General features: G+C 45.3%; 1 protein-coding gene across 1 annotated transcript in view; it reads right to left on the bottom strand.

The window, feature by feature from the left end:
- LAMA2 (laminin subunit alpha 2) overlaps positions 1-27,304 on the bottom strand; it is a 1,029,834-nt gene that overhangs the window by 635,819 nt on the left and 366,711 nt on the right. The window contains 1 exon segment of the mRNA XM_040350410.1: positions 12,800-12,960. Within this exon segment, the coding sequence (XP_040206344.1) occupies positions 12,800-12,960 (161 nt within the window).

Raw genomic sequence — 27,304 nt, 5'->3', positions numbered from 1 at the left:
CTGCATGTGAAGAAAATCTACACCCCCCACTTCCGCGGCACCCCCTGCCCTGCCTGCGGGCCATTTAGAACCGGTCCGCGGGCCGCAAATGGCCCGCGGGCCGGTACTTTGAGACCCCTGATAAACCATTCCATTGTAGCTCTGACTGTGGCCCAGATTCTCAAAGGAGATACGACGGCGTATCTCCAGATATGCCGTCGTATATCTGAGTCTGAGCCGTCGTATCTATGCGCCTGATTCTTAGAATCAGTTACGCATAGATTTGTATTAGATCCGACCGGCGTAAGTCTCTTACGCCGTCGGATCTTAACTGCATATTTACGATGGCCGCTAGGGGCGTGTACGCTGATTTATGCCTAGAAATATGTAAATCAGCTAGATACGCGAATTTACAAACGTACGCCCGGCCGACGCAGTACAGATACAACGTTTACGTTAGGCTTTTCCCAGGGTAAAGTTACCCCTGCTATATGAGGCGTACATGCGGCGTACCAATGTTAAGTATGGACGTCGTTCCCGCGTCAAATTTTGAAAATGTTGCGTTGTTTGTGCAAGTCATTCGCGAATAGGGCTGGGCGTCATTTACGTTCACGTCGAAAGCATTGGCTTCTTGCGGGTTAATTCGGAGCATGCGCACTGGGATACTTTCACAGACGGCGCATGCGCCGTTCGTAAAAAGCATCATTTACGTGGGGTTACATAAAATTAACATAACACACACCCACATCTGTTGATAAAGGTGATAAGCGCTAAAGTATAGGTGAAAAAACACAATAATAATAAAAAACACAATAATAATAAAAGGATTAATGAATAAATGGCTGGAGGCCGACACTCAGGGCCAGATTCACAGTGGAGATACGACGGCGTATCTGCTGATACGCCGTCGTATCTCTGTTTCTATCTATGTGACTGATTCATAGAATCAGTTACGCATAGATATCCCTAAGATCCGACAGGTGTAATTGTTTTACACTGTCGGATCTTAGGATGCAGTACCGCGGCCACCGCTGGGGTGAGTTTGCGTCGTAAACCAGCGTCGGGTATGCAAATTAGGAGTTACGACGGATCCACAACGGTTTTTCGCGTTCGTTACGTCGCCGCTAGTATAGTTTCCCGTCGCAAAGTTAGTCGTCGTTTTTGGTGCCCTAACTTTAGTCAGCAAGTGTATTGCTGTCTAAAGTATGGCCGTCGTTCCCGCGTCGAAATTCAAAATTTAACGTCGTTTGCGTAAGCCGTCCGGGAATACGGAATTACGCTACGCGCGTCGCCGTTCGAAAAAATGACGTCACGGCGCGCAATGCACGACGGGAGTTCGGAAACGGAGCATGCGCGGTAGGTCCGGCGCGGGAGCGCGCCTAATTTAAATGGCACACGGACATTTAAATTGGCCCGCCTTGCGCCGGCGGCCGGCGTAGATTTTCATCGCAAGTGCTTGGTGAATCAGGCACTTGCGATGAAAAATTGCGGCGGTGTAACGCTACAATACGTTACGCCGCCGCTCTTCTATGTGAATCTGGCCCATTGTGAGCTGCGCGGCGACGGCACGACACGTCACCGCGGATGTATTCCGCGCGGATTTAGATCTGATGGTGTGTACAGCCATCAGATCCAAATCCGCCAGAGGATTTATCCGCTGGAAACGGTCCGGTGGACCGTTTCCAGCGGATATGCTCTCGTGTGTACGGGGCCTAAAAGTTGTGGAGGCGTAACGTAAATAGGATACGTTACGCCCGCACAAAGATACACCGCTGTACGTGAATCTGGGCCTGTGTGTTTAGGGTTGTTGTCCTGCTTGAAGGTGAACCTCTGGCCCAAGTATTTTGCAAACTCTAATGCCCTGTACACACGATCGGTTCGTCTGATGAAAACGAACTGATGGATTTTTTCATCAGATGTCCGACGAAGCTGACTTTCATCAGTCTTGCCTACACACCATTGGTTAAAAATCCGATCGTGTCCAACGCGTGACGTAAAACACAACTTTCACAGTGGAGATGGTGTGTTCAGGGTAATTTTTTGTATTTGTTTTCTGCCACTCATGTTTTGCTTTTTGGCTTAAAGTTACATTTTAGTCTCATCTGACCAGAGCACCTTCTTCCACATGTTTGTTGTGTCCCTCACATGGCTTCTCGCAAACTGCAAATAGGATTTCCTTATGGCTTTCTTTCAACAATGGCTTTCGTCTTGCCACTCTTCCAGAAATGCCAGTTTTGTGGAGTGCACCACTAAGGCCGGGTACTCACGAGCAAACATGTACGGTGAAACCGGTCCGTCGGACCGTTTTCACCGTACATGCCTGCCAGAGGGCTTCTGTACGATGGTTGTACTAACCATCGTACAGAAGTCCGCGCGTAAACACTACGCGGGGCGTGTCCGCGTCGTCGCCGCGACGATGACGCGGCGACGTGGGCGGGCCTGCCATTTAAAGGCTTCCACGCATGCGTCAAAGTCATTCGATGCATGCGAGGGACGGCGGGCGCTCGGACATGTACGGTAGGTCTGTACTGACGACCGTACATGTCCGAGCGGGCAGGATTCCAGCGGACGGTTTTAAAACACGTCCAGGAATATTTGCCTGCTGGGAAAAGGCCCGGCGGGCAAATGTTTGTTGGAATTCGGCCCGCTCGCGCCTACACACGACCAAACATGTATGCTGAAACAGGCCCGCGGACCAGTTTCAGCATACATGTTTGGTCGTGTGTACGGGGCCTAATAGTTTTCCTGTGGACAGATTCTCCCACTTGAGCTGTGGATCTCTGCAACTTCTCCAGAGTAGGGATGGGGGAATGGTTCAGCCTCGAGCATAAGTTCAGGCCGAACTTTGGTTGTTCGGATGTTCGGCAAACAACAAACAATATGCAGAGTTCGGGGCAAATTAGAAAGCCGCGGAAAGCCGTTAAAGTTTATGGGACACTAACATGATAATTTTTAATTGTAAAGTCTTATATGCACGTTATTGCCATAAAAGTTTTTGAAGGCCCTTTTTTTTGGGAGCAGTGATTTTAATAATGCTTAAAGTAAAACAATAACAATTAAATATTTCTTTAAATTTCACACCTGGGGGGTGTCTATAATATGCCTGTAAGGCCGCGTACACACGATCGGTCAAAACCGATGAAAACGGACTGAAGGACTGTTTCATTGGTCGAAACCGATCGTGTGTGGGCCCCATCGGTCAGTTATCCTTCGGTCAAAAAAAGAGAACATGCTTTAAAATTGAACCGATGGACGCCTAACCGATAGGTCAAAACCGATCGTTAGTATGCAAAAGCATCGGTCAAAAGGCCGTGCATGCTCAGAATCAAGTTGACGCATGCTTGGAAGCATTGAACTTCGTTTTTTTTTTTCAGCACGTTGTTAGAGATGTACAGAACTGTTCGCCGGCGAATAATTTGCGGCGATTTTTGCGCATTCGTGTTCGCCGATGCGCGTGAACATATGCGCTGTTCGATCCGCCTCCTATTAATTATCATTGAGCAAACTTTGACCCTCTATCTCACAGTCAGCAGACACATTCCAGCCAATCAGCAGCATACCCTCCCTCCCTGACCCTCCCACCTCTAGGGCAGCAACCATTTTAGATTCATTCGGAACCTGCATTCTTAGTGAGAGGAGGGATAGTGTTGCTGCTGCTGAATTGATAGGGAAAGCATAGCTAGGCTAGTGTTTTCAATGTCCACTCCAGTCGTGAAAGACTTATCTAATCTCTGCTGTAAGGAAAGCACCCCAAAAAGCCCTTTTAGGGCTAGTAACCCCAAAAAGCCCTTTTTAGGGCTAGTATATCAGTCAGATTTTTTTTTCTCTGTAATCTAATTGCAGTTGCCTGCTAGGAAGGCAGCGTGCGTGTGTCAGGATCACAGCGTACACTGTGCCCAGTGCCACCCACCACTCATCTATCTTGGTGGCACAGTAGATAACATTTAAAAAAAATATATATTACTGCAATATAATTGTTGTCAGTTGCCTGGCTGCCAGCGTGTGTCAGGGTACAGCGTACACTGTGCCCAGTGGTACCGACCACCTATCTATCTTGGTGGCACAGTCGATAACATTTAAAAAAAAAATTGTATTACTGCAATATAATAGTAGTCAGTTGCCTGGCTGCCAGCGTGTGTCAGGGTACAGCGTACACTGTGCCCAGTGCCACCCACCACTCATCTATCGTGGTGGCACAGTACATAACATTTAAAAAACAAAAAATAAAAATATTACTGCAATATAACTTTAGTCAGTTGCCTGTCTGCCAGCGTGTGTCAGGGAACAGCGTACACTGTGCCCAGTGGTACCCACCACCCATCTATCTTGGTGGCACAGTACATAACATTTAAAAAACAAAAACAAAAAATATTACTGCAATATAATTGTAGTTAGTTGCCTGGCTGCCAGCGTGTGTCAGGGGTACAGCGTACACTGTGCCCAGTGCCACCCACCACTAATCTATCTTGGTGGCACAGTACATAACATTTAAAACCCCCCAAAAAATTGACTGCAATAGAATAGTAGTCAGTTGCCAGCGTGTGTCAGGCTCATAGTGTAAACTGTGCCCACTTGCCCAGTGCCACCACTCATATATCTGGTGGGATAGTATATTAAATTTAAAAAGAAAAAACACAATTTTGACTGCAATAGAATAGCAGTTAATTGTCTGCAGGCGTGTGTCAGGCCTACAGCGTCTACTCTGCCAACTTCTGCCAGTGCACAGTGCCACTCATATCTGGTGTCACAGTAGCTTGCACGCATAGTACAACTAAACAAATAATAAAAAATGACTGGCAGAGGCAGGCCACCCCGCAGGGGCTGTCGTGGTCGTGGTGCTGTGATTCCCTTTGGCCCTAGAATAATGCCCAGTGTTCAGAGGCCACGTACCCTGAACTCCAAAAGTTCTGAGGACATAGTTGACTGGCTAACACAGGACACCCAATCTTCTACAGCTTCCGCTCATAACCTTGACACACCATCCTCCTCCAGCTCAGCTTCGGGCACCTCTCAAGTCACACTCGCCCGCATGCCACCACCAACACTAGCATCACAGCTGCTTCACTTGATCTGTCAGAGGAGTTATTTACACATCAGTTGGAAGAAATGAGTGATGTGCAACCATTATTGCCAGAGGTTGTAGATAAAAGGGATATGACTCAGTCAGGCAGCATTACACACATGGACATATGGTGTGATGATGATGTACCCGCTGCTGCTTCCTTTGCTGAGTTGTCAGATACAAGTGAAGCAGTTGATGATGACGATGTGTCCGGGGATGTCACATGGGTGCCCGCTCGAAGAGAAGAAGAAGAGGGGGAAAGTTCAGATGGGGAGACAGAGAGGAGGAGGAGACGAGTTGGAAGCAGGGGGAGGTCGTCGCAAGGAGCTAGTGGCACAGTCAGACAGCATGTATCGGCACCCAGGGTCAGCCAGACAGCACGCCAATCAACGCATGCTGTTGCCACCACCAGAATGCCGGCATTGCAAAGCTCAGCAGTGTGGCATTTTTTTTGTGTCTGCCTCTGATAACAGTGATGCCATTTGCAACCTGTGCCAAAAGAAACTGAGTCGTGGGAAATCCAACACCCACCTAGGTACAACTGCTTTGCGAAGGCACATGATCACACATCACAAACGCCTATGGGATCAACACATGATGACGAGTACAAGCAGCACACAAGCTCAAAGCCACCATCCTCCTCCTGGTGCAGCATCTTCAGTCACGTCAACCACTACTGTCCTCCTTGCCCCCTCTCAACCAACCGCCACTCCGTATCTCACCTTGAGCAGTTCCTGCTCATCTCCCCACAGTCAGGTGTCTGTCAAGGACATGTTTGAGCATAAGAAGCCAATGTCACAGAGTCACCCCCTTGCCCGGCGTCTGACAGCTGGCTTGTCGGAACTCTTAGCCCGCCAGCTTTTACCATACAAGCTGGTGGAGTCTGAGGCCTTCAAAAAATTTGTAGCTATTGGGACACCGCAGTGGAAGGTACCCGGCCGAAATTTATTTTCACAAAAGACAATCCTCAACCTGCACTCTATTGTGCAAAAGGAAGTCATGGCATCCCTGGCACACAGTGTTGGGGCAAGGGTCCATCTGACCACTGATACCTGGTCTGCAAAGCACGGTCAGGGCAGGTATATCACCTACACTGTGCATTGATTAAACCTGCTGACGGCTGACAAGCATGTAATGCGTGGCTCTGCAGAGGAGTTGGTGACACCGCCACGACTTGCAGGCAGGTCTGCTGCCACCTCCTCTACTCCTCCTACTCCATCCTCTTCGATAACCTCCTCGGCTGAGTCCTCTTATGCTGCTGCGTCTTGCTCCACATCAGCTGCACCGCCCCAGCTCCCCAGGGGCTATTCCACATCACGGATACGACAGTGTCACGCCGTCTTGGGGTTGACTTGCCTGAAAGCAGAGAGTCACACAGGACCAGCACTCCTGTCCGCCCTGAACACACAGGTGGATCAGTGGCTGACTCCGCACCAACTGGAGATCGGCAAAGTGGTGTGTGACAACGGAAGCAATTTGTTGGCAGCATTGAATTTGGGCAAGTTGACACATGTCCCGTGCATGTCACATGTGATGAATCTGATTGTACAACGCTTTGTGCATAAGTACCCAGACTTACAGGACGTCCTCAAGCAGGCCAGGAAGGTGTGTGGCCATTTCAGGCGTTCCTACATGGCCATGGCGCACTTTTCAGATATCCAGCGGCGAAACAACATGCCAGTGAGGCGACTGATTTGCGACAGCCCGACACGTTGGAATTCAACACTCCTAATGTTCGACCGCCTGCTCCAACAAGAAAAAGCTGTCAACAAGTATTTGTATGACCGGGGTGCTAGGACAGTCTCTGCGCAGCTGGGAATTTTTTTGCCACGTTACTGGACGCTCATGTGCAATGCCTGTAGGCTCATGCATCCTTTTGAGGAGGTGACAAACCTAGTCAGTCGCACTGAAGGCAGCATCAGCGACATCATCCCATTTGTTTTCTTCCTGGAACGTGCCCTGCGAAGAGTGCTGCATCAGGCCGTAGATGAGCGTGAAGAGGAAGAGTTGTGGTCACCATCACCACCACCAGAAACAGCCTTATCAGCATTGCTTGCTGGACCTGCAGAAACGCTGGAAGAGGAGTGTGAGGAAGAGGAGTCAGAGGAGGAATGTGGCTTTGAGGAGGAGGAAGACCAACCACAGCAGGCATCCCAGGGTGCTCATTGTCACCTATCTGGTAACCGTGGTGTTGTACGTGGCTGGGGGGAAGAACAGACCTTCAGTGAGATCAGTGAGGACGAGGAACAGGACATGAGTAGCTCGGCATCCAACCTTGTGCAAATGGGGTCTTTCATGCTGTCGTGCCTGTTGAGGGACCCTCGTATAAAAAGGCTGAAGGAGAACGACCTGTACTGGGTGGCCACGCTACTAGACCCCCGGTATAAGCAGAAAGTGCCTGAAATATTACCAAATTACCGGAAGTCGGAAAGGATGCAGTAGTTCCAAAATAAATTAAAAAGTATGCTTTACACAGCATACAAGGGTGATGTCACAGCACAAATGGGAATCTAACAGTGGAAGAGGTGAAAGTTGTCCTCCTCCTACCATGACCACGACGGCAAGGACAGGACGCTTTACAGACGTGATGTTGATGGAGGACATGCAGAGCTTTTTCAGCCCTCCGCGTCGCCACAGCCCTTCGGGGTCCACCCCCAGAGAATGACTCGATCGACAGGTAGCAGACTACCTCGCCTTAACTGCAGATATCGACACTCTGAGGAGCGATGAACCCCTTGACTACTGGGTGTGCAGGCTTGACCTGTGGCCTGAGCTATCCCAATTTGCGATAGAACTTCTGGCCTGCCCTGCTTCAAGTGTCCTTTCAGAAAGGACCTTCAGTGCAGCAGGAGGTATTGTCACTGAGAAGAGAAGTCGCCTAGGTCAAAAAAGTCTAGATTACCTCACCTTTATTAAGATGAATGAGGCATGGATCCCGAAGGGACTGACAGTGGGTGATACATTTGACTAAAGGCCTGATGAGATGAGCTTCCTTGGGCTACAAATGGTCCACACGCTGCTGTATTTTATCTATGCATGCCGGATGACTTGCGTGACTTATCCGCCACCAAATAGGGTTCAAGCCGCAATGTTTTAGTGCACTTTCTGCCTGGAAAACATATTTTTTTCTGGCCGCTGCTACAGCAGCAGCTGCAACAAAACCTAATTTTTCAGACATGTGTATATGCCTATTTTTTCTGGCCTCTGGTGCTGCACTGTGGCTGCAAAAACAAAAACAAAAAACAAGGCACATACATGTGTCAATTCCCCTTCGTGATCGTTACCTTGTTGTGGTGAAGGGGCTTGCATATCACAATGAAGCAACCACCTCTATGAGTGTGTTGGCAATGGAAATGTTGGCACACCCCTGATGATAAGGTCGTTGCTTCATTGTGATCAGACCAAAAGCGATCGGCTGGATAATTTTGCATAGAAAAAACATTAATTTTCTTTGTGATCATCTAAGGTGATCATTAAAGCCTACTAGGCCAACAATGGGCCCACACTGCAGAATCATTGTTTTATGGGTCACTTAACTGTCACTGAACTATCTCAGCACAACTATAGGCTTTGAAAACCCCCCATCGCCTGCAATCTCCAAAACGTTCATTGACGTCAGTGAGGACAAGGAACAGGACATGGCTAGCTTGGTATACAACCTTGTGTAAATGGGGAGTTTGCGGTTGTGCAAATGGACTGTTTGCAGGTGTTTGCGGTGCGTTAAACGGGAAGTTTGGTCTGTCACTGTGAACCCTATTACAGACAGGGTTAGGGTTACAGATAGGGTTAGGGTTAGGGTTACAGATAGGGTTAGGGTTAGGGTTACAGACTGTAACCCTAACCCTATCTGTAACGCTAACCCTGTCTGTAACCCTAACCTTAACCCTACCCTAACCCTAAGGCTATCTGTTACCCTAACCCTAACCCTATCTGTTACCCTAACCCTAACCCTGTCTGTTACCCTAACCCTATCTGTAACCCTAACTGTAACCCTAACCCTAACCCTAAGCCTTACACTACCTGATCGATATAACATCATACTTGATGTTTTAGAGCACGTTATTCCAAACAATTTATGAATGTTAGGTGATTTATGCCCTTTATGGATTAAAAACGGACTCTGCGACAACTACGTAATTTTCCATGGGAGTTATGCCATGGATCCCCCTCCGGCATGCTACAGTCCAGGTGTTAGTCCCCTTGAAACAACTTTTCCATCATTATTGTGGCTGGAAAGAGTCCCTGTGCGTTTTAAAATTCGCCTGCCCATTGAAGTCTATGGCGGTTCGCCCGGTTCGCGCATTCGCGAACATATGCGCAAGTTCGCAATCGCCGTTCGCGAAAAGTGAAATTTTAGGTTTGCGACATCACTACACGTTGTGTGTTTTACGTCACCGCGTTCTGACACGATCGTTTTTTTAGCTGATGGTGTGTAGGTACATCAGACCATAAGTCAGCTTCATTGGTTAACCGATAAAATGGTCCTTCAGTCCATTTTCATCGGTTTTGAATGATCGTGTGTACACGGCCTGAAGTGGCACATTTTTCCTGTGTTTAGAACATTACCACAGCAAAATGATTTTTTTTAAAGGAAAAGAAAAAAAGTAATTTAAAATAGATCGCGGCTGTAATGATCGCGGCAATATACATAAAACTGATTAAAAAATAGGAAAGAGTTCCCCCCAGTCCATTACCAGGCCCTTTGGGTCTGGTATTAATATTAAGGGGAACCCGAACCAAAAAAATCTATAAATTGTGTGGGGGTCCCCCCAAAATCCATACCAGCCCTTCAGGTCTGGTATGGATATTAAGGGGAACCCTGCACCAAAATGAAAAAATAAAATGCCGTAGGGGTCCCCCGAAAATCCATACCAGACCCTTATCCAAGCACGCAACCTGGCAGGCCACAGGAAAAGTTGGGGGGATGAGAGTGCGCCCCCCTCCTGAACTGTACCAGGCCACATGCCCTCAACATGGGGAGAATGCTTTGGGGTCTGACCCTAAAGCACCTTGTACCCACAACCTTTGCCTGGTGGTTGTAAGGGTCTGCGGGCGGGGGGCTTATTGGAATTGGGACGCCACCCTTTAACAAAGGGGAACCCCCAGATGCCGGCCCGTCCCCTATGTGAATTGGAATGGGGTACAATCCCTACCATTTCACCAAAAAAGTGTAAAAAATTGTAAAAAAGACAAGAGACAGCTTGGGACAAGTCCTTTAATAAAAAATAAAAATGTCCAAATTCACACTGCCCGTTGAGCTGGGAAAAAAGCTGCAACAGTTCTACCTTCATCGGAGGTCCTGCCGAATGACGGTTCTTCTTGATGACAGCTGTTATATATCTGACCCTGCCCCCCTCTGACGACACTGGGAAGCCCAGGGAAGCCCCTGTGTTGTCAGTGGGGGGTGGGGTCACCTATTTACATCATCGGGTGGCCCCTCCCTCAGCTATATAACAGCTGTCATCAAGAAGAAGTATCATTCGGAGGGAGCCCCCCATAGAGGCAGAATTGTTGCAGCTTTTTTTTCTTATTTTGTGTGTCAGGTAGCGTGGAATTACATTGCGGGACATTTTTATTTTTTGATAAAGACTTGTCCCAAGCTGTCTCTTGTCCTTTTTTTTTTATTTTTACACTTTTTTTGGGAAATGGTAGGGGTTCAATGTACCCCGTTACCAATTCACATAGGGGGCAAGATCTGGGGGTCGCAATTTTTTTTAAGTTTCGTGCAGGGTTTCCCTTAATATCCATACCAGACCTGAAGGGCCTGCTATGGATTTTGTGGGGACCCCCACGCCATTTTTTTTTAAATTTTTGGTTTCGTTTTTTCAATCAGTTTTATGTATATTGCAGAGACCTGACAATTCATTACAGCCGTGATCAGTTTTAAATTACTTTTTTCCTTTAGAAATTTCATTTTACTGTGGTAATGTTCTAAACATGGGAAAAACTTGCCAATTTTTAGGCATACTATAGACACCCTCAGGCATGAAATTTAAAGGATTATATTATTTATATTGTTTCACTTTAAGCATTAATAAAATCACTGCTCCAGAAAAAAAAATCAGTTTTTAAAAAGTTTTTTTTTGCATTGATACATGTCCCCTGGGGCAGGACCCGGGTCCCCAAACCGTTTTTTCTGGCAATAACTTGCATATAAGCCTTTAAAAATAGCACTTTTGTTTTTTTCATGTTCGTGTCCCATAGACTTTAACGGTGTTTGTGTGTTCGTCTGATTTTTTTGCCTGTTCGAAAGTACTGGTGCAAACCAAACCGAGGGGTGTTCGGCTCATCCTTACTCCAGAGTTACCATGGGCCTCTTGGCTGCTTCTCTGATTAATGCTCTCTTAGCCCAGACTGTCAATTTAGGTGACAGCCATTTCTAGGTAGGTGTGCAGTTGTGCCATATTCTTTCCATATTTGGATGATGGATTGAACAGTGTTCCGTGAGATGTTCAACACTTGGGATATTTTATATATACTAACCCTGCTTTAAACTACTTTATCCTTGACCTGTCTGGTATGTTCCTTGGCCTTCATGATGCTGTTTGTTTACTAAGGTTCTCTAACAAACCTCTGAGGGCTTCACAGAACAGCTGTATTTAAACTGAGATTACATTACACACAGGTGGACTGTAGGTGACTTCTGAAGGCAATTGGTTCCACTAGATTTTAGTTAGGGGTATTAAAGTAAAGGGGCTGAATACAAATGCACACCACGCTTTTCTGATATTAATTTGTATTATTAAATTGAAAACCATTTATAATTTTTCTTCAACTAGACAATGATGTGCCACTTGTGTTGGTCTAGCATATTAAGTCCCAATAAAATACATTTACCTTTTTTGGTTGTAATGTGACAAAATGTGAAAAATTTCAAGGGATGTGAAAACTTTTTCAAGGCACTGTATATACTGTATAATATATATCTATATATATATATATATATATATATATATATATATACAGTATATATATATATATATATATATATATATATATATATATATATATATATATATATATATATACTGTATATATTGCCAGAGACTGTAAAGAGCCTTCTCAATAGATCATATGCTCATTTGTACAGTAGAGTATCTGCGGCCAGACTATAGATATTAAGGTATTTTATCATTCGTAACAAGGAATACAAGCCCTTTAAAACATACCGTTACTGACAGCTGCAGGCATTGTTGAAAAATTAATCATCAACATTCCCATTAGAGGCACTGTTGCCTGCCACCTATGGCACAATGTTTCTACTATTGCATTATATTGTATTGTAATATTAGAATTAGGTATATGTTAACAATCCAGTGGTAGTTCATCACTACTACAACATGTTCATTTTGCATTTGGTATATTCATTGACCCCACCCTCCCACCCCCCCCCCCACCTTCTTCATGTTCCCACTTACGCCGGCTTACGCCACTTACGACCGGCCGGACTCAGAGATACGACGGCGTATCTCCTCTCTGAATCTAGCCCATAGTATTTAGGACCAGCAGTTCTGCAATTATATGTGAGGATCCCGTGGGCCTTTCCCACTTTCCCGGGCTGGAGCCAGAGAAAAGAAAAGCACTGGTGGGGAAGAGGAATGAGGTACCGGTAAGTATTTCCCTCTGTTAAATCTCCCTATACTAAACAAGCATTAGACCTTTATTATACAGGGTGTTTACCAAAAAAACAGTTTTGTCCGACACGTGCACTTTAACATTGTTTTATAACAAGTACAGATACAGTACTTACTAACCTACCTTACAAATACATGGATCCACACATGGGTCTTCATTTTCACTGCCAGATACACTGCAGTTACAAGGTACACAATCTGGATACCCAATATACCCCAGATCACATTGCTCACATTTGTCTCCTCCGTAGCCAGGTTTACAATAACAGGAACCAGGTAACAAGTCTAGATAAAAAAAATGTTATTAAAAATACTTATTGAATTGCAATATAATAAAATACTGTTTAAAATGCAGCATTTTTATAAAATCTATGTGACATTTTAATTGTACAACATGCCCTGATTGTAAAACAAATGCTGCTGTTGCTACTACTTACCTATTAGCCAGATTCAGATAGACTGGCTTACATTTGCGGCGGCGTAGCGTATCGCATTTACGCTACGCCACCGTAAGTCAGAGAGGCAAGTGCTGTATTCACAAAGCACTTGCCTCCTAAGTTACAGCAGCGTAGCATGAATGGCCCGGCGTAAGCGCGCCTAATTCAAATGAGGATGAGGGGGGCGTGTTTTATGTAAATTACTCGTGACCCGACGTGATTGACGTTTTTTACGAACGGCGCATTCGCCGTCCGTGGACATATCCCAGTGTGCATTGCTCCAAAGTACGCCGCAAGGACTTTTTGGTTTCGACGTGAACGTAAATTACGTCCAGCCCTATTCACGGACGACTTACGCAAACGATGTACATTTTTAAAATTTTGACGCGGGAACGACGGCCATACTTAACATTGACTAGGCCAGCTATTTGTTCGACTAACTTTACGCCGGGAATCGCCTTACGTAAACGACGTATCTTTACTGCGACGGGGAAGCGTACGTTCGTGAATCGGCGTATCTCGCTGATTTACGCATTCTAGGCGTAAATCCGCGTTCACGCCCCTAGCGGCCGGCCGAACTAGACAGCTAAGATATGACGGCGCAGGCCGTCGTATCTTAGCTAGGTTTAAGTGTATCTCAGTTTGAGCATACACTTAAACATACGACGGCTTAGATTCCGAGTTACGATGGCGTACCTGTACACACGATTGGTTCATCCGATGAAAACGGTCTGATGGATTTTTTCATCAGATATCCGATGAAGCTGACTTTCATCAGTCGTGCCTACACACCATCAGTTAAAAAAACGATCGTGTCAGAACGTGGTGATGTAAAACACAACGACGTGCTGAGAAAAATGAAGTTCAATGCTTCTGAGCATGCGTCGATTTGATTCTGAGCATGCGTTGATTTTTAACCGATGGATTTCCCCACAGACAATCATTTTTTTCTATCGTTTTTTTAACCATCAGATAATTTTAAAACAAGTTCCTAGTTTTTTCACCCATGGATAAAAAAATGATGGGACCCACACACGATCGGTTCGTCTGATGAAAATGGACAAAATAGGGCATAGTTTTTTGGCATTTTTAATAATAATTATTTTTTTACTAGTAATGGCGGCGATCAGCGATTATTATCGTGACTGTGACATTATGGCGGACACATCAGACACCCTTGACAAATTTTTTGGACCATTGTCATTTTTACAGCGATCAGTGCTATAAATATGCACTGATTACTGTGAAAATGAGACTGGTGAGTAATTCTTACTGTTGGTGGTGTGGCTACATGTGACATGTCACTGATTGCTGTTCCCGATCACAGGGAACAGACAATTTGTGACAGTGTCACTAGGCAGAATGGGCAGATGCATGTTTGCTCTTGCCTCTCCCCGTTCTGCATCTCTGTGACCCTATTGCGGGACACCGCCAGACATCGAGTCCGAAGGTCCCGCAGGCACGGTTACAGGGCTTGCGGCAGGGGCACGCGTGCCCACACAACGGGAATTTCAAAGTGACACTTTTTATGTCGCTTTTAATACATGCATGTCACTGATCCATATCCCTCTCTGTGGGTAATTCGGCAAATTTGGGTGGTTTTGGTCGATAGGACACTCAGGGCCTTTGGACCTAACACCTATGCAGGCTTTCTCACAAAACGATGGGGTTATGTGACTAAAGCTGGCTATAGATGGGTAAAATTTAGAAAGAATATTCTTAGGAAAAGAATACTCTAAAATAATTTATTCGTTTTTCGAACATTGCTGGGTCAAATCAATATTTGTTTTAGACCACAGTGATGAGAAAATTATAAGGAGCAGGATATTTCTTTAACAAACACATTTCTAACAGTGTATGTGGTTTTCATTTAGTAAAGTCCATTTATTCCAAAAATCAATTGTTAAAAGCGAACAAAATCTTTCGAATGACATTTGAATGTTCTCAGAATTTTCGGAGAAATGTTGTACTATTTTTCTTAAGACTTTTACTAACAATATTTGTACAAAATTCTATCCATCTATGGCCATCTTAAAGTGGATGTAAACCCCAATTTTTTTCATTTATTTTTTTATGTGACAATGTACAGAATAAGATTTCCTATCATCTGTGCCCGTTCTTGCCACAAGAGTTAATCCAGCTCTAAACAATACTCTTTTATTGTTCAGTGAGATGAAACGGACTTACAGAGAAAAACCTTAGTCCGTTCCGCCCCCTTGCTGTGAGTGACAGGTTATTTACATATCTCATGCACTAGCCTGGAGACAGGCATTATTTTTTAATTCATACCCCCACTCTTTTTCTGAAGTCATGTGGTTACTTTTCTGGATTTTGACTGGATGTTGGTGATCATCATCAGCAGAATTCAGTGTAAGGGGAGTGTAGAGGTGGGCGGGGAGTCCATCACAATTCTACCCACAGAGCTCCAGACAACAGATCCACCCACAGAATCTGCAGTTTTTCGGGTCGTATAACAGACAGAGGGGAGACATTTCACAGGTAAGGATATGTGCAGGAGGCATGTATATCCTTATAGATCAGCACTATGGCAGTAGTATAGGAAGGATGAGAGTGGGTTTACATCCACTTTAAGACAGGATGTCACCACAACTTATACACTATCCATCCTGCTTTTGGACAATAAACATATACACATTCCATGGTGATTGGATTTAGCTGTCCTCAGGATTAACTATAAATGCTAGGGTATCTTCTTCTTGACACTCTAGGAACTGAAGAAGTGACTTGGTAACTTATGACACATATTCAACATTACACAACAAGTTCAGTTTAATTTGACAAACTATTACTAGTCATGAAAACTTGAATATAGTGCAGCACAACCATAGCAATACTGCAACAACATTAAGTAGGTTAACACTGAAAATTATAGTGCTCTTATAAAATAATAAAACAATGCAAAAAAACATACGTTTGCGCTTTAACAAACTCTAAAGTGCAAATATTCCATAAACATAGAAACATTTATATACACAAGTAAATGTGTGAAATCTCCCAATAGGTGTCCATTGTGCTTGGGTTCTCAAAGTTAAATTAACAGAAATAATCTTGCATAGAAACAGAGCTCCAAAGCTTCAAATAAATCTTGAGCTCATCCCTACTAGTTACTAGTATTGCTTGTGGTCTACCCTACTATCTTATTTTGTATTGTTCTGCACTGTGTCTCTGTGTGGAAGCAGCTATCTTGGTAAAGTCAAAAGCTATCACCCAATCTTACTCTAAATCTCCTAAAGCCCTGTACACACGATCAGTCCATCCGATGAGAACGGTCCTTCGGACCGTTCTCATCGGTTAACCGATGAAGCTGACTGATGGTCTGATGTGCCTACACACACCATAGGTTAAATAACCGATCGGGTCAGAACACGGTGACGTAAAACACAACAACGTGCTAAAAAAATGAAGTTCAAAGCTTCCAAGCATGCGTCTACTTAATTCTGAGCATGCGTGGATTTTTAACCGATGCTTTTGCATACTAACCATTGGTTTTGATTTATCGGTTAGGTGTCCATCGGTTCAATTTTAAAGCAAGTTCTACATTTTATGATCAAAGGATAACTGACCGATGGGGCCCACAACCGGTCGGTTTGGTCCGATGAAAAGGTCCTTCAGTCCGTTTTCATCGGTTTTGACCGACCGTGGGCCAGATTCATGTACAATGGCGCCGATTTGGACCGGCGTATCGCATAATTTTTAGACTACGCCGGTTCAGCGCGGAGAGGCAGTTAGGTGATTCACCAAAAATTTTCTGTGTAAGATGGGCCAGCTTGGCGGATTTTAGACGGTGTAAGGTGCGGTAAGGCCAAATGGGAGTCACCCTATGCTAATGAAGTGCCAACCGTGGCGCAGGGGTCACGCCGGGGCGCATCTTAGACCGCGCATGCGCAGTGACATCCAGGGGTAAATGCCCCAATCTGCACATGCTCAGAACTGCGCCCCGGTGTGACCCCTGAGCTACGCCGGCCCACTACCAATGCCCAGTCCATAAATCAGCCCAGACTTCCGCCCTGCAGGTGCAAATGTACTGAAGCTTTTTTTTTCCAAGCTAGGTCGTTTGCAGTGTGGTGGGGCAGTTATGGCTGATGAGGAATCCTCAGGTGGGCGGATGACCAAGTTCAGCCCAGAGGAGAGGGCTGTAATTATTGAGGGCCTCTCCCAACATGGGGACCGCCTCTATGGGCCACAGAGTGCCTACACTGGCAAGGCTGACAAACTCATAATTTATGCGAAGATCACAGCGCAGGTGAATGCTTTGGGGGTGGCGGAGAGGGAGCCAAAGCACATCCGGAAGAAAATAAATGATTTGCGTCGCTTAGTAAAAGAAAAATTGGTGGCCAACAAAAAGCATGCCAGTGGAACAGGAGGAGGACCAGCCAGAAGGATCACCCTGACAGCGGAGGACCTTGTTGTGGCCAGGTTCCTGGCTAGGGAGCTGGTGGAGGGCCTGGAGGGCTTTGATTCTGGGGATCAGCCCTTGAGGAGAGGTAAGTGTGTTTTATCTTCTTTCGGGTGTGTTGCATGTGTGTGTGTGTGGGGGGGATGGAAGAAGTGTCAAGTGTGTGGGTCCACCAACATCTGAATGTTTTGTGTCCTCCACAGATGTACAGGATGCAGCTGGGCCATCATCGGCTGCAGGGCAACCCACCACATCCAGGGTGGAGACTGCCCCTACGTCTGTGATGGAGGAAGTGGAGGAGGAGCAGGTCGTGGTAGAGGAGGAGACTCTTTATTTATTGGTGGAGACCCCCATTCCTTCCCCCTCCCAAACCTCCCCCCTCATGAGAGTTTCCCCCTCAGGGCTCTCAATCCCTATCAGGGATTCCCCCTCACGGGACCTCAGCCCCTCCAGGGCCAGCCCCTCACGGGACCTCAGCCCCTCCAGGGCCAGCCCCTCACAGGACCCCAGCCCCTCCAGGGCCAGCCCCTCACGGGACCCCAGCCCCTCCAGGGCCAGCCCCTCCACCCGGCCTCAAGCTGCTCCTGCCCGAGGAAGGCTTTAAAAAAAACGAGGGGAGTCCCTGATCAGCTGGAGTTAAATCTTGCAAGGGACCAAACCAGGCAGACCCGCCACATTGGGACTCTTGCGGGGGATCTGACACGGGTCGCAGCTAGCCTGGCGTCCTCTGCCGAGAGCCAGGCTGCCTGCACTGTGGCAGTGAAGGAGGCTGTTACGCAGCAGGCTGGGCAGAGTCGGCACATCAATGAGAGCCTGCAGGACGTTGTGGGGAATGGGGCAGCCCTTCTGTCCTGTCTGGGGGACCTGCAGGACACCACATCTGAGCTGGTTGCTGAGGTCCGGAGCCTGGCAGGTGCTGTCAGAGAGGAGGGGAGGCTGACACGGCGCCAGCAGCGCAGCACTACCACCCGCCGGCTGCGGATGCAGGCTGCCACCAATAGGTACCTCCACCGGCTAGCCGTGGCAATGGAGGGCAGGCAGGCAGCTATGGAGAGACTGGGGGAGGTTCCACCACCAGCCCCCCCAGCTCCACCTGCCCCACCAGCCCCCCCAGCCCCCCCAGCCCCGGCTCGCACCAGGCAACAGCGCCCCAAAACCCTAGGGACAAGAAAGAGCCCACGCCAGGGCCGTTGATTTTTTGGACTATTTATTTTTTACTCAGGTTATGAGTCTTTTTTATTTATTGTATACTCAGGTTATGAGTCTTTTTTATTTATTGTATACTCAGGTTATGAGTCTTTTTTTTTCTGCACACGGGGAGTAGTGCAGGCTTCAGTGTGAATGGTGTGTGAATGTGGGGGGGGTGACACTCCTGCCATTAGGGTTTGTCACCCTCAGTTGTTGGGGAGAAGTGATCCCCACGACCCGTGTGAAAGGTGTATGAATGTACAGCAACATAATTGGAGCCTTGGCGCGGCGTTGCTGCTCCCTAGTACCATGGGGGGTACTTCGGTCTAATCCAATTCAATGTGGATGTGGGGTGTATGTGCTAGGGACCACAGTGGTGTACATGCGTGCATTATCATTGTGCCATGATTAATGTGGGTGTTTAACGTGAAAAGAAGCCTTCCACGAGGCGTGTCCTGACTGCTCTTCCATCAGCAGACGGGGTAGCTTCTGGCAGGGGGGGATTATGTGGTTCGGGGGTCAGGTCATCACGTATGTCAATCTCCAGGCCTCTTTTCATGGCGAAGTTGTGCAGCATGCAACATGCCCCGATGATCTGGCACACAAAGTTTGGGGAATACAACAGGGTACCCCCAGACTTATCCAACGGGACTTTAGGAGGCCAAATGTGCGTTCCACCACTCCACGGGTACGTGCGTGTGCTTCATTGTATCTTCTCTCTCCTGGGGTCTGGGGGTTCCGGAATGGAGTCATCATATGGGGTCCCAGTGCATATGCCGCGTCACCTGGAAGGGAAAAGACAGGAGGATGTTAGTCATGCATGTGCCCCTCGTGATGTCTGCATCATGGGGGGGACAGTCATACCTGACACCCATGTCACTCACCAACCAGCCAGCTGTTCCTGTACACGTTCTGTTCAAATTCTGTAGGGATGTTGCTTTGACGGTATATGAAGCTGTCATGACAGGACCCGGGGTGTTTGGCACGGACGTGCCATATGAGGCATTGGGCATCGGCAATCACCTGTACATTGATTGAATGCCAATGCTTGTGATTGCAGTATATGTGCTCCATGTCACGGGGGGGCTGTAGTGCCACATGGGTGCAATCAATGGCCCCCACGGTGCGTGGGAATCTGTCAATTTGGTAGAAATCTCTCATTGTCTTCAGCCGCTGGACCTCCTGGGTGGGTTTTATGATTTGGTTGGCCATGCATCTCAGGATTGCAGGGATAACCTGGTGCACACATCTGCTCCAGTGGCCAGGAAATGCAGGGTTGCCAGGACCTTCACCAGTGGCTGCACTGCATGTGTGCGGTGTGTTGGGCTGGTGATGTCATCCTGCAGGATTCTAGTTAATTCCAGGATGACTTCACGGCTGAATCTGTAGGTGCGATACACCTCCAATTCCCCCATGGCAAAGACGTCAATGCGCGTGCGGAATATCCTCTCCCGTGCCCTCCTACATGCCCGTCGACGCAATAGTGCAAGGACCACGGCTGCCCCTGGCATGTTGGCACACAGATGTGTTGTCCAGCAAGTGTTGTTGCTCAGCTCGTCTGTAACGCTGCTGCTTTAGCTGCTCTACAGCTGACCTGTGCAAGTCTGGTGCAAAGTTACCCCTGCTTTTATGAGGGGTAACTTGGCGCCGGAATTTTCAGTTCCGAGCACCGGGAGTAGCCTGCGCCGGTCAAGCTTAAGTTGATGAATCGGCCCAACAACCTCATTTGCATATTTAAAACACAAAAACCATGGCCGTGCCAGATCCGACCAGCGTAAATCTGCGCCAACGCCGCGCCGGCGTGGAAATGTTACACCAAGGCAATGAAGTCTATTTGGAGGCGTAATCTGGTTCTCTGGGTACGGCGCAGCGATCCGCCGGCGCAAATCTGCACTTACGCCGCGAATCTCCCAAAAAAAACGGTGTAAGTGCTACATGAATCTGGCCCCGTGTGTCTAAGACTCCCAGCCAGTCATAACATTTTGCCGTACAGATATACAGATATAGGGTGTGTAGGCACAGGCGTGCTCAAACAACCTTACATACCAGAAAGAGCATCGTTTTTTTCATGATCAATTTTATAAAAAATAAAAAAAATAGGGTACTACTTAGACACAAATAACATTTCTATCCCCAGTTATCCTAAATACTGTTGGATGAGAACGATGCATTTCAGGGGCAGATTGCCTGCAGTGGTAATACACAAGCCAATCATACTAATGCAGAAAAGAGAGCAGGGAAGATAAGTACTGACTGATTATGTTCCGTAGTGAAAAATAATCCTGTTACTAATATAGGCAAAGGTTCACTTCAAATTCCGTTTAAAGCAACAAAAAATCATGGAGTCCACAATCTCTGCATATCAGTAAAAAAATTGGAATGTTAATGTTTGTCCTAAGTTTGAATAGTACATTTAGGTAAGAAGCAGACTTTTTTTGTACTTGTATTTCACACTTTTGTTTTCAAAAGCGGGAAGCTATTACATTTGTGTATGCACAGCTTATATTTATATCTAGCTTTCAATTTCCAGTAAATGAACTTTTATCTTAAAGCATGCATGTAGATAAAGCAGGCATTATCATAATGTGCCAAATATATATTGCTTGTGATCCGCAACTTTACAGCAAATTACTTCTAAAGTAATCATTTTCTTTCCACATTTCGTTCAATGGCATCATATTTATTGCAGTTACAATATTTAAAGTAAATGGGTCTTTTCTATTTCCATAAAGAACCATGTTATGAAGTCAAGATTCTGATTTAGACTTTCACACAAAACTTAGAGTTTTAATGTAAACACAGCCTTTCAGCGCTTGCTTTGGTTTTTACAGCTTGTTTTAGGAAATAATATCACCCAGTTTGCAAATGTTTGTCAAACTATTCAGTAAATATATAAAATAAAAGGCATCAAAGGGGTAAATGATATCCTCACACTGTATAATTTATTTATTTTTATTTTATTTATTACAGGTACTTACATAGCACCATCAATTTACGCAATGCTTTACATATATATTCAGCCTCTGCCCTCAAGGAGTCTACAATCTAAGGTACCTAACTCACATTCATACACATACTATGAACGATTAAGGCAAGAGCCAATTAGCCTACCAGCATGCCTTTGAAGTGTGAGAGGAAACCAAAGTACATGGAAGAAACCAACACAGGCACAGGGAGAACATGCAAACTCCAGGTAGGTAGTGCCATGGTTGGGATTCATCAAATATTTGTATGTACCGTATATACGCGAGTATAAGCTGACCCGAATATAAGCCGAGGCACCTAATTTTACCACAAAAAACTGGGAAAACGTATTGACTTGAGAATAAGCCTAGGGTGTCCATCTGCATGCCTCACTGTGTCCATGCCCATGCCTCACTGTGTCCATGCCTCACTGTGCTCATGCCTCACTGTGCCCGTGACTAGACTGACTTTAACATGGGAGTCTATTGAAGGGGTGCCCGGCTTTGAAAAATCGGTGCTCCCCAGCCGTAGGTCCCCCAGACAACAAACTTTGTACACTTTTACACTTTTAAAGGAGAAATGGGGCTATATGTGTGCCAAGTTTCAGGTCCAGGGGGACCTACGAACGGCCAGTACCGGGTCCCCAAAATCACTGGAGAAATTACCATTTAACATGGGAGTCTATGAAAGGGGTGCCCGGCTTTGAAAAATCGGTGCTCCCCGGCCGTAGGTCCATGAACAACAAACTTTGCACACATGCAGACTAAGAGTGGGGCTACATGTGTGCTGGTACCAGGTCCCCAAAGTCCAGGAGATCAGGTGCAAAAAGGTGACTCGAGTATAAGCCGAGGGGTGGGCATTTTCAGCACAAAACAATGTGCTAAAAAACTTGGCTTATATTCGAGTATATACGGTACTTGGAAATAGCAGAAAATGTGGTATTACTATTGTAGTGTTTATATTATATACATACTAGTACAATTTGTGACTTCTGTTGATTCAATTGAATTAGCTTTGCAAATTTGCTTACTGGGTACATATACCCCCTTTCTTCCCAGGCCAATTGTCAGCTTTCAATGCTGTCACATTTTGAATGACATTTGCGCGACCATGCAACATTGTACCCATATTACATTTTTTGAATTTTTTCACACAAATAGACCTTTTTTTTGGTGGTATTCAATAACTACTGTTTTTTTTTTTTTTTTTTTTTTTTGCTAAACAAACTGTTTTCATAGTTTGTTATAACATTTTGAAAACAGGTAATTTTTCTCCTTCATTGATGTGCTCTAAAGAAGCTGCACTGATGGACACTGATAGGCTGCACTGATAGGCACTGATAAGGTGGCACTGATGGGAACCGATAGGTGGCACTGATAGGTGGCACTGATGGGCACTGATAAGGCAGCACTGGTGAGTACTTATCAGGAGGCACTGATAGATGGCACTGATTGGCGGTACTGATAGGTGGCACTGATGGTCACTGATCAGCAGCACTGAAGGGCACTGATAGGCAGCACTGTAGGGCACTGAGAGGTGGCACTGATAGGCAGCACTGATGGTTGGTACTGTTGGGCACTGATAGGCACTGGTAGGTGGCACTGATTGGCAGCACTGTAAGGCACTGATATGTGTCACTGGTGGGCACTAATTAGCAGTACTGATGGGCACTGGTTGGTAGCACTGTTGGGCACTGTGTGGGACCAATGGCCCTTTTACAGAATGCAGTAATCGGCTTTATTATTTTTCTCCTCACGCTGTGAGCGTGAAGAAAAAAAAAGCTGATAACGGACTTCTGTTTACATCATGTGATCAGCTGTCATTCACAGCTGATAACGTGGTAAAGGACCGTTAAATTTAAAATTTTTAATACAATAACAATACATAATCATTTAATTGAATGCTCACTTATAACAAATAGATATGTTTTTAAACATTGTGAAGAAAAAACAAAAAACAGGCTGAGGCTAGAAATATAGGAGCTGCCATTGTTGACTTATTTTTTTAAAGGTGTAAACTCTGTCATCTTATGGACCATGCGCACGATAAGAAAATCGAAAGTGAAATTTTGTACAAGGAACGATTGGCTGATTATCTGATCGTTAAGCCCTGTACACATGATCGGTTTGTCTGATGAAAACAGACCGATGGACCATTTTAATCGGATAAACCGATCGTGTGTGGGCCCCATCGGTTTGTTTTCCATAGAACATGTTTTAAAATTTTCCTATGGATAAAAAAACGATAGAACAAAAACGATCGTCTGTGTGAAAGTCCATCGGTCAAAAAAACACGCATGCTCAGAATCAAGTCGATGCATGCTCGGAAGCATTGAACTTCATTTTTCTCAGCACGTCGTAGTGTTTTACGTCACCGCGTTGGACACGGTCGGATTTTTGACCGATGGTGTGTAGGCAAGACTGATGAATGTCAGCTTCATCGGATATCCTAAGAAAAAATTCATCGGATTAGATTCCATCAGATATCCGATTGTGTGTACAGGGCTTAAGTGTATTGCTTTCGACTGCCAATTCTGACTTTTCAGATGACAAAACCTGACATTTTTATTGTAAGTGAACAAAACGATTTTCATTTGATTTGTACCGAGAAGCAATAGATTTCCTCATGTTTCTATTGACTACAGATTAGATGCTGAGTTTTTTTCTCAATGTTTGCAGCCTATTCCAATGCTCTGGCATTATAAGGATGCCACACATAATGATTCCACAGTTGGATGGCTACGAAAATTGTAATTGTTGCAAAATAAATCAGGAAAAAAATTACTTTACCCCCCTTCCTATATGAATGATGCTGCAACATATGTGAGTGGGTTGCCCTTCTGAAAGATCACATTAGAGATCTGAAGGAGAATTTTGCAACACTGGGCAGAACTGACAACCTTAAGGCTGGGTTCACACTACTACACTACTTTCATCCTACTTTGCTCTGCTACATTGGTCCTACATTTATCCTACATTGGTCCTACATCCATCCTACTTTCATAAACAGGATACTACTTTGGTCCGACTTCAATGATATTCAATGGGTTGAAGTAGGATCAATGTAGGACCAAAAGTAGTACAGGGAGCATTTTCAAAGTCGGACCGACTTGTGTAGGATCAGTTAAGACAGCTCTCATAGGGAAACATTGATTTTCACACGTCATGCTACATGAGGCTCCCAATGTAGGACCGTTTGTCGGACAAGTGTGAACCCAGCCTAAAAAGGGGTCCGCTCACTAAGCAGGTGGTTAATGGGGTTTATGTGGAGGGTGGATGGGGTAAGTCAGGATTATCAGGTAAGAAGATGAGTTACTGTAGTCAGAGTCTTCTTAGTGGACTGTTTTTAATGATACATTTTAATTTTGCACCCATTTGATTTGATGTTTTTACATACCCTTTGTGATATACAGTGTCTTGAAAAAGGATTCATATCCCTTGAAATTTTCCACATTTTGTTATCTTACAACCAAAAAACGTAAATGTATTTTATTGGGATTTTATTAGGATATAGACCAACACAAAGTGGTACATAATTGTGAAGTGGAACAAAAATGATTACCGGTAATGGTTTTTAACATTTAAAAAAAATATATCTGAAAAGTGTGGCAGTTGTATTCAGCCCTCCTGAGTCAATACTTTGTAGAACCACCTTTCGCTGCAATCACAGCTACATGTTTCTTTGGGTATGTCTCTACCATCTTTGCACATCTTTGCACATCTAGAGAGTGAAATTTGTGCCCATTCTTCTTTGCAAAATAACTCAAGCTCTGTCAGATTGGATGGAGAGTGTCTGTGAACAGCAATTTTCAAGTCTTGCCACAGATTTTCAAATGGATATAGGTCTTAACTTTGAATGGGCCATTCTAACACAAGAATATGTTCTGATCTAAACCATTCCATTGTAGCTTTGGCTGCATGTTTAGGGCTGTTGTCCTGCTGGAAGGTGAGCCTCCGCCCCAGTCTCAAGTCTTTTGCAGACTCTAACAGGGTTTCTTACAAAGATTGCCCTATATTTGGCTCCATTAATTTTCCCATCAACTCTGACTAGCTTCCCTGTCCCTGCTGAAAAAAGCATCCCCACAACATGATGCTGCCACCACCATGTTTCACAGTATGGATAGTGTGTTCATCGTGATGTGCAGTGTTAGTATTCTTCCACACATAGTGTTTTGCTTTTAATCCAAAAAGTTAAATTTTGGTCTCATCTGACCAGAACACCTTCTTCTACATGTTTTCTGTGTCCCCCACATTTCTTCTCGCAAACTACAAACTGGACTTTTTATGGCTTTCTTTCAACAATTACTTTCTTCTTGCCACTCTTCTTTATAAAGGCCAGATTTGTGGAATGCATGACTAATAGTTGTCCTGTGGACAGATTCTCCCATCTGAGCTGTGGATCTCTGCAGCTCCTCCAGAGTTACCACGGGCCTCTTGGCTGCTTCTCTGAAAAATGCTGTTCTTTGCCCGGCTTGTCGGTTTAGGTCTGCAGTTGTGCTATAACTCTTTCCATTTTCGGATGATGGATTTAACAGTGCTCTGTGAGATTTTCAAAGCTTGGGATTTTTTTTATAACCTAACCCTGCTTTAAACTTCTCCACAATGTTATCCCTGACCTGTCTGGTGTGTTCCTTGGCCTGTCTAAAGCTGTTTGTTTACTAATGTTCTCTAACAAACCTCTGAGGGCTTAAAGAACAGCTGTATTTATACTGAGATTACATTACACACAGGTGGATTGTAGGTGACTTCTAAAGGCAATTGGTTCCACTATATTTTTTAGGGTTATCAGAGAAAAAGGGGCTGAATACAAATACATGCCACACTTTTCAGATATTTATTTGTAAAAAAAAAATGAAAACCATGTATCGTGTTCCTTCCACTTCACAATTACGTGCCACTTTGTGTTGGTCTATAACATAAAATCCCACTAAAATAAATTTACATTTTTGGTTGTAACATGACAAAATGTGGGACATTTCAAGGGGTATGAATACTTTTTCAAGGCACTGTATGTTCATGTATAGGATCACTTTATATATTATTTTAGTGCAGCACTGTATGGTTTCCTAGTTTATGCAATGTATGTCAATTGTGGTGCTAGCAGCTTCCTTTTTCTCTATTTTTTTTTCAGTAGTATCTTCTTTATTACTGTTTACTGTAGTCAGAGAGAGTGGTAGGGTCTCACAATAAAGAAAGGCCATCCCTGGGTTTGAGCACCCAATTAGCCAAGTTGGGTGAAGTTGTGGGGGTGGAAAAATCAAAGGTGGCAGCCCTAAATGTTATTGTTACCCCTAACAGCTGGGACAGCAGCCCATCTAGCAGGGTAGGTGAGGGTGCTGCAGGTATACCTAGACAGTGTCAGGTCACCTGAGGCCAGAGGACAGATGCACATAATTGAGGTCAGGAGTACACCACTACGGTATTGGACCCTATGGCTGACTGCTGCGGGTGGAACTCTGGGTGGTTAAGGAAGGCAGGTCCACTGGAAAACCAACACAGATCCCACAGGTAGCTAGAGCATAAGATTCCCCAGGGTGTGGAGTCTAAGAGCCAGCAGGTGTTCACCAGAGCCTCTAGTGGTGAGGATGGACTGGGCTGCAACTGTCTCCAGGTCGCAACCTCCA

Source organism: Rana temporaria, chromosome 4 (assembly GCF_905171775.1).
Source record: "Rana temporaria chromosome 4, aRanTem1.1, whole genome shotgun sequence".
NCBI lineage: Eukaryota > Metazoa > Chordata > Amphibia > Anura > Ranidae > Rana > Rana temporaria.
The sequence above is the reverse complement of the archived record's forward strand: the minus strand, read 5'-3'. Positions and strand labels throughout refer to the sequence as shown.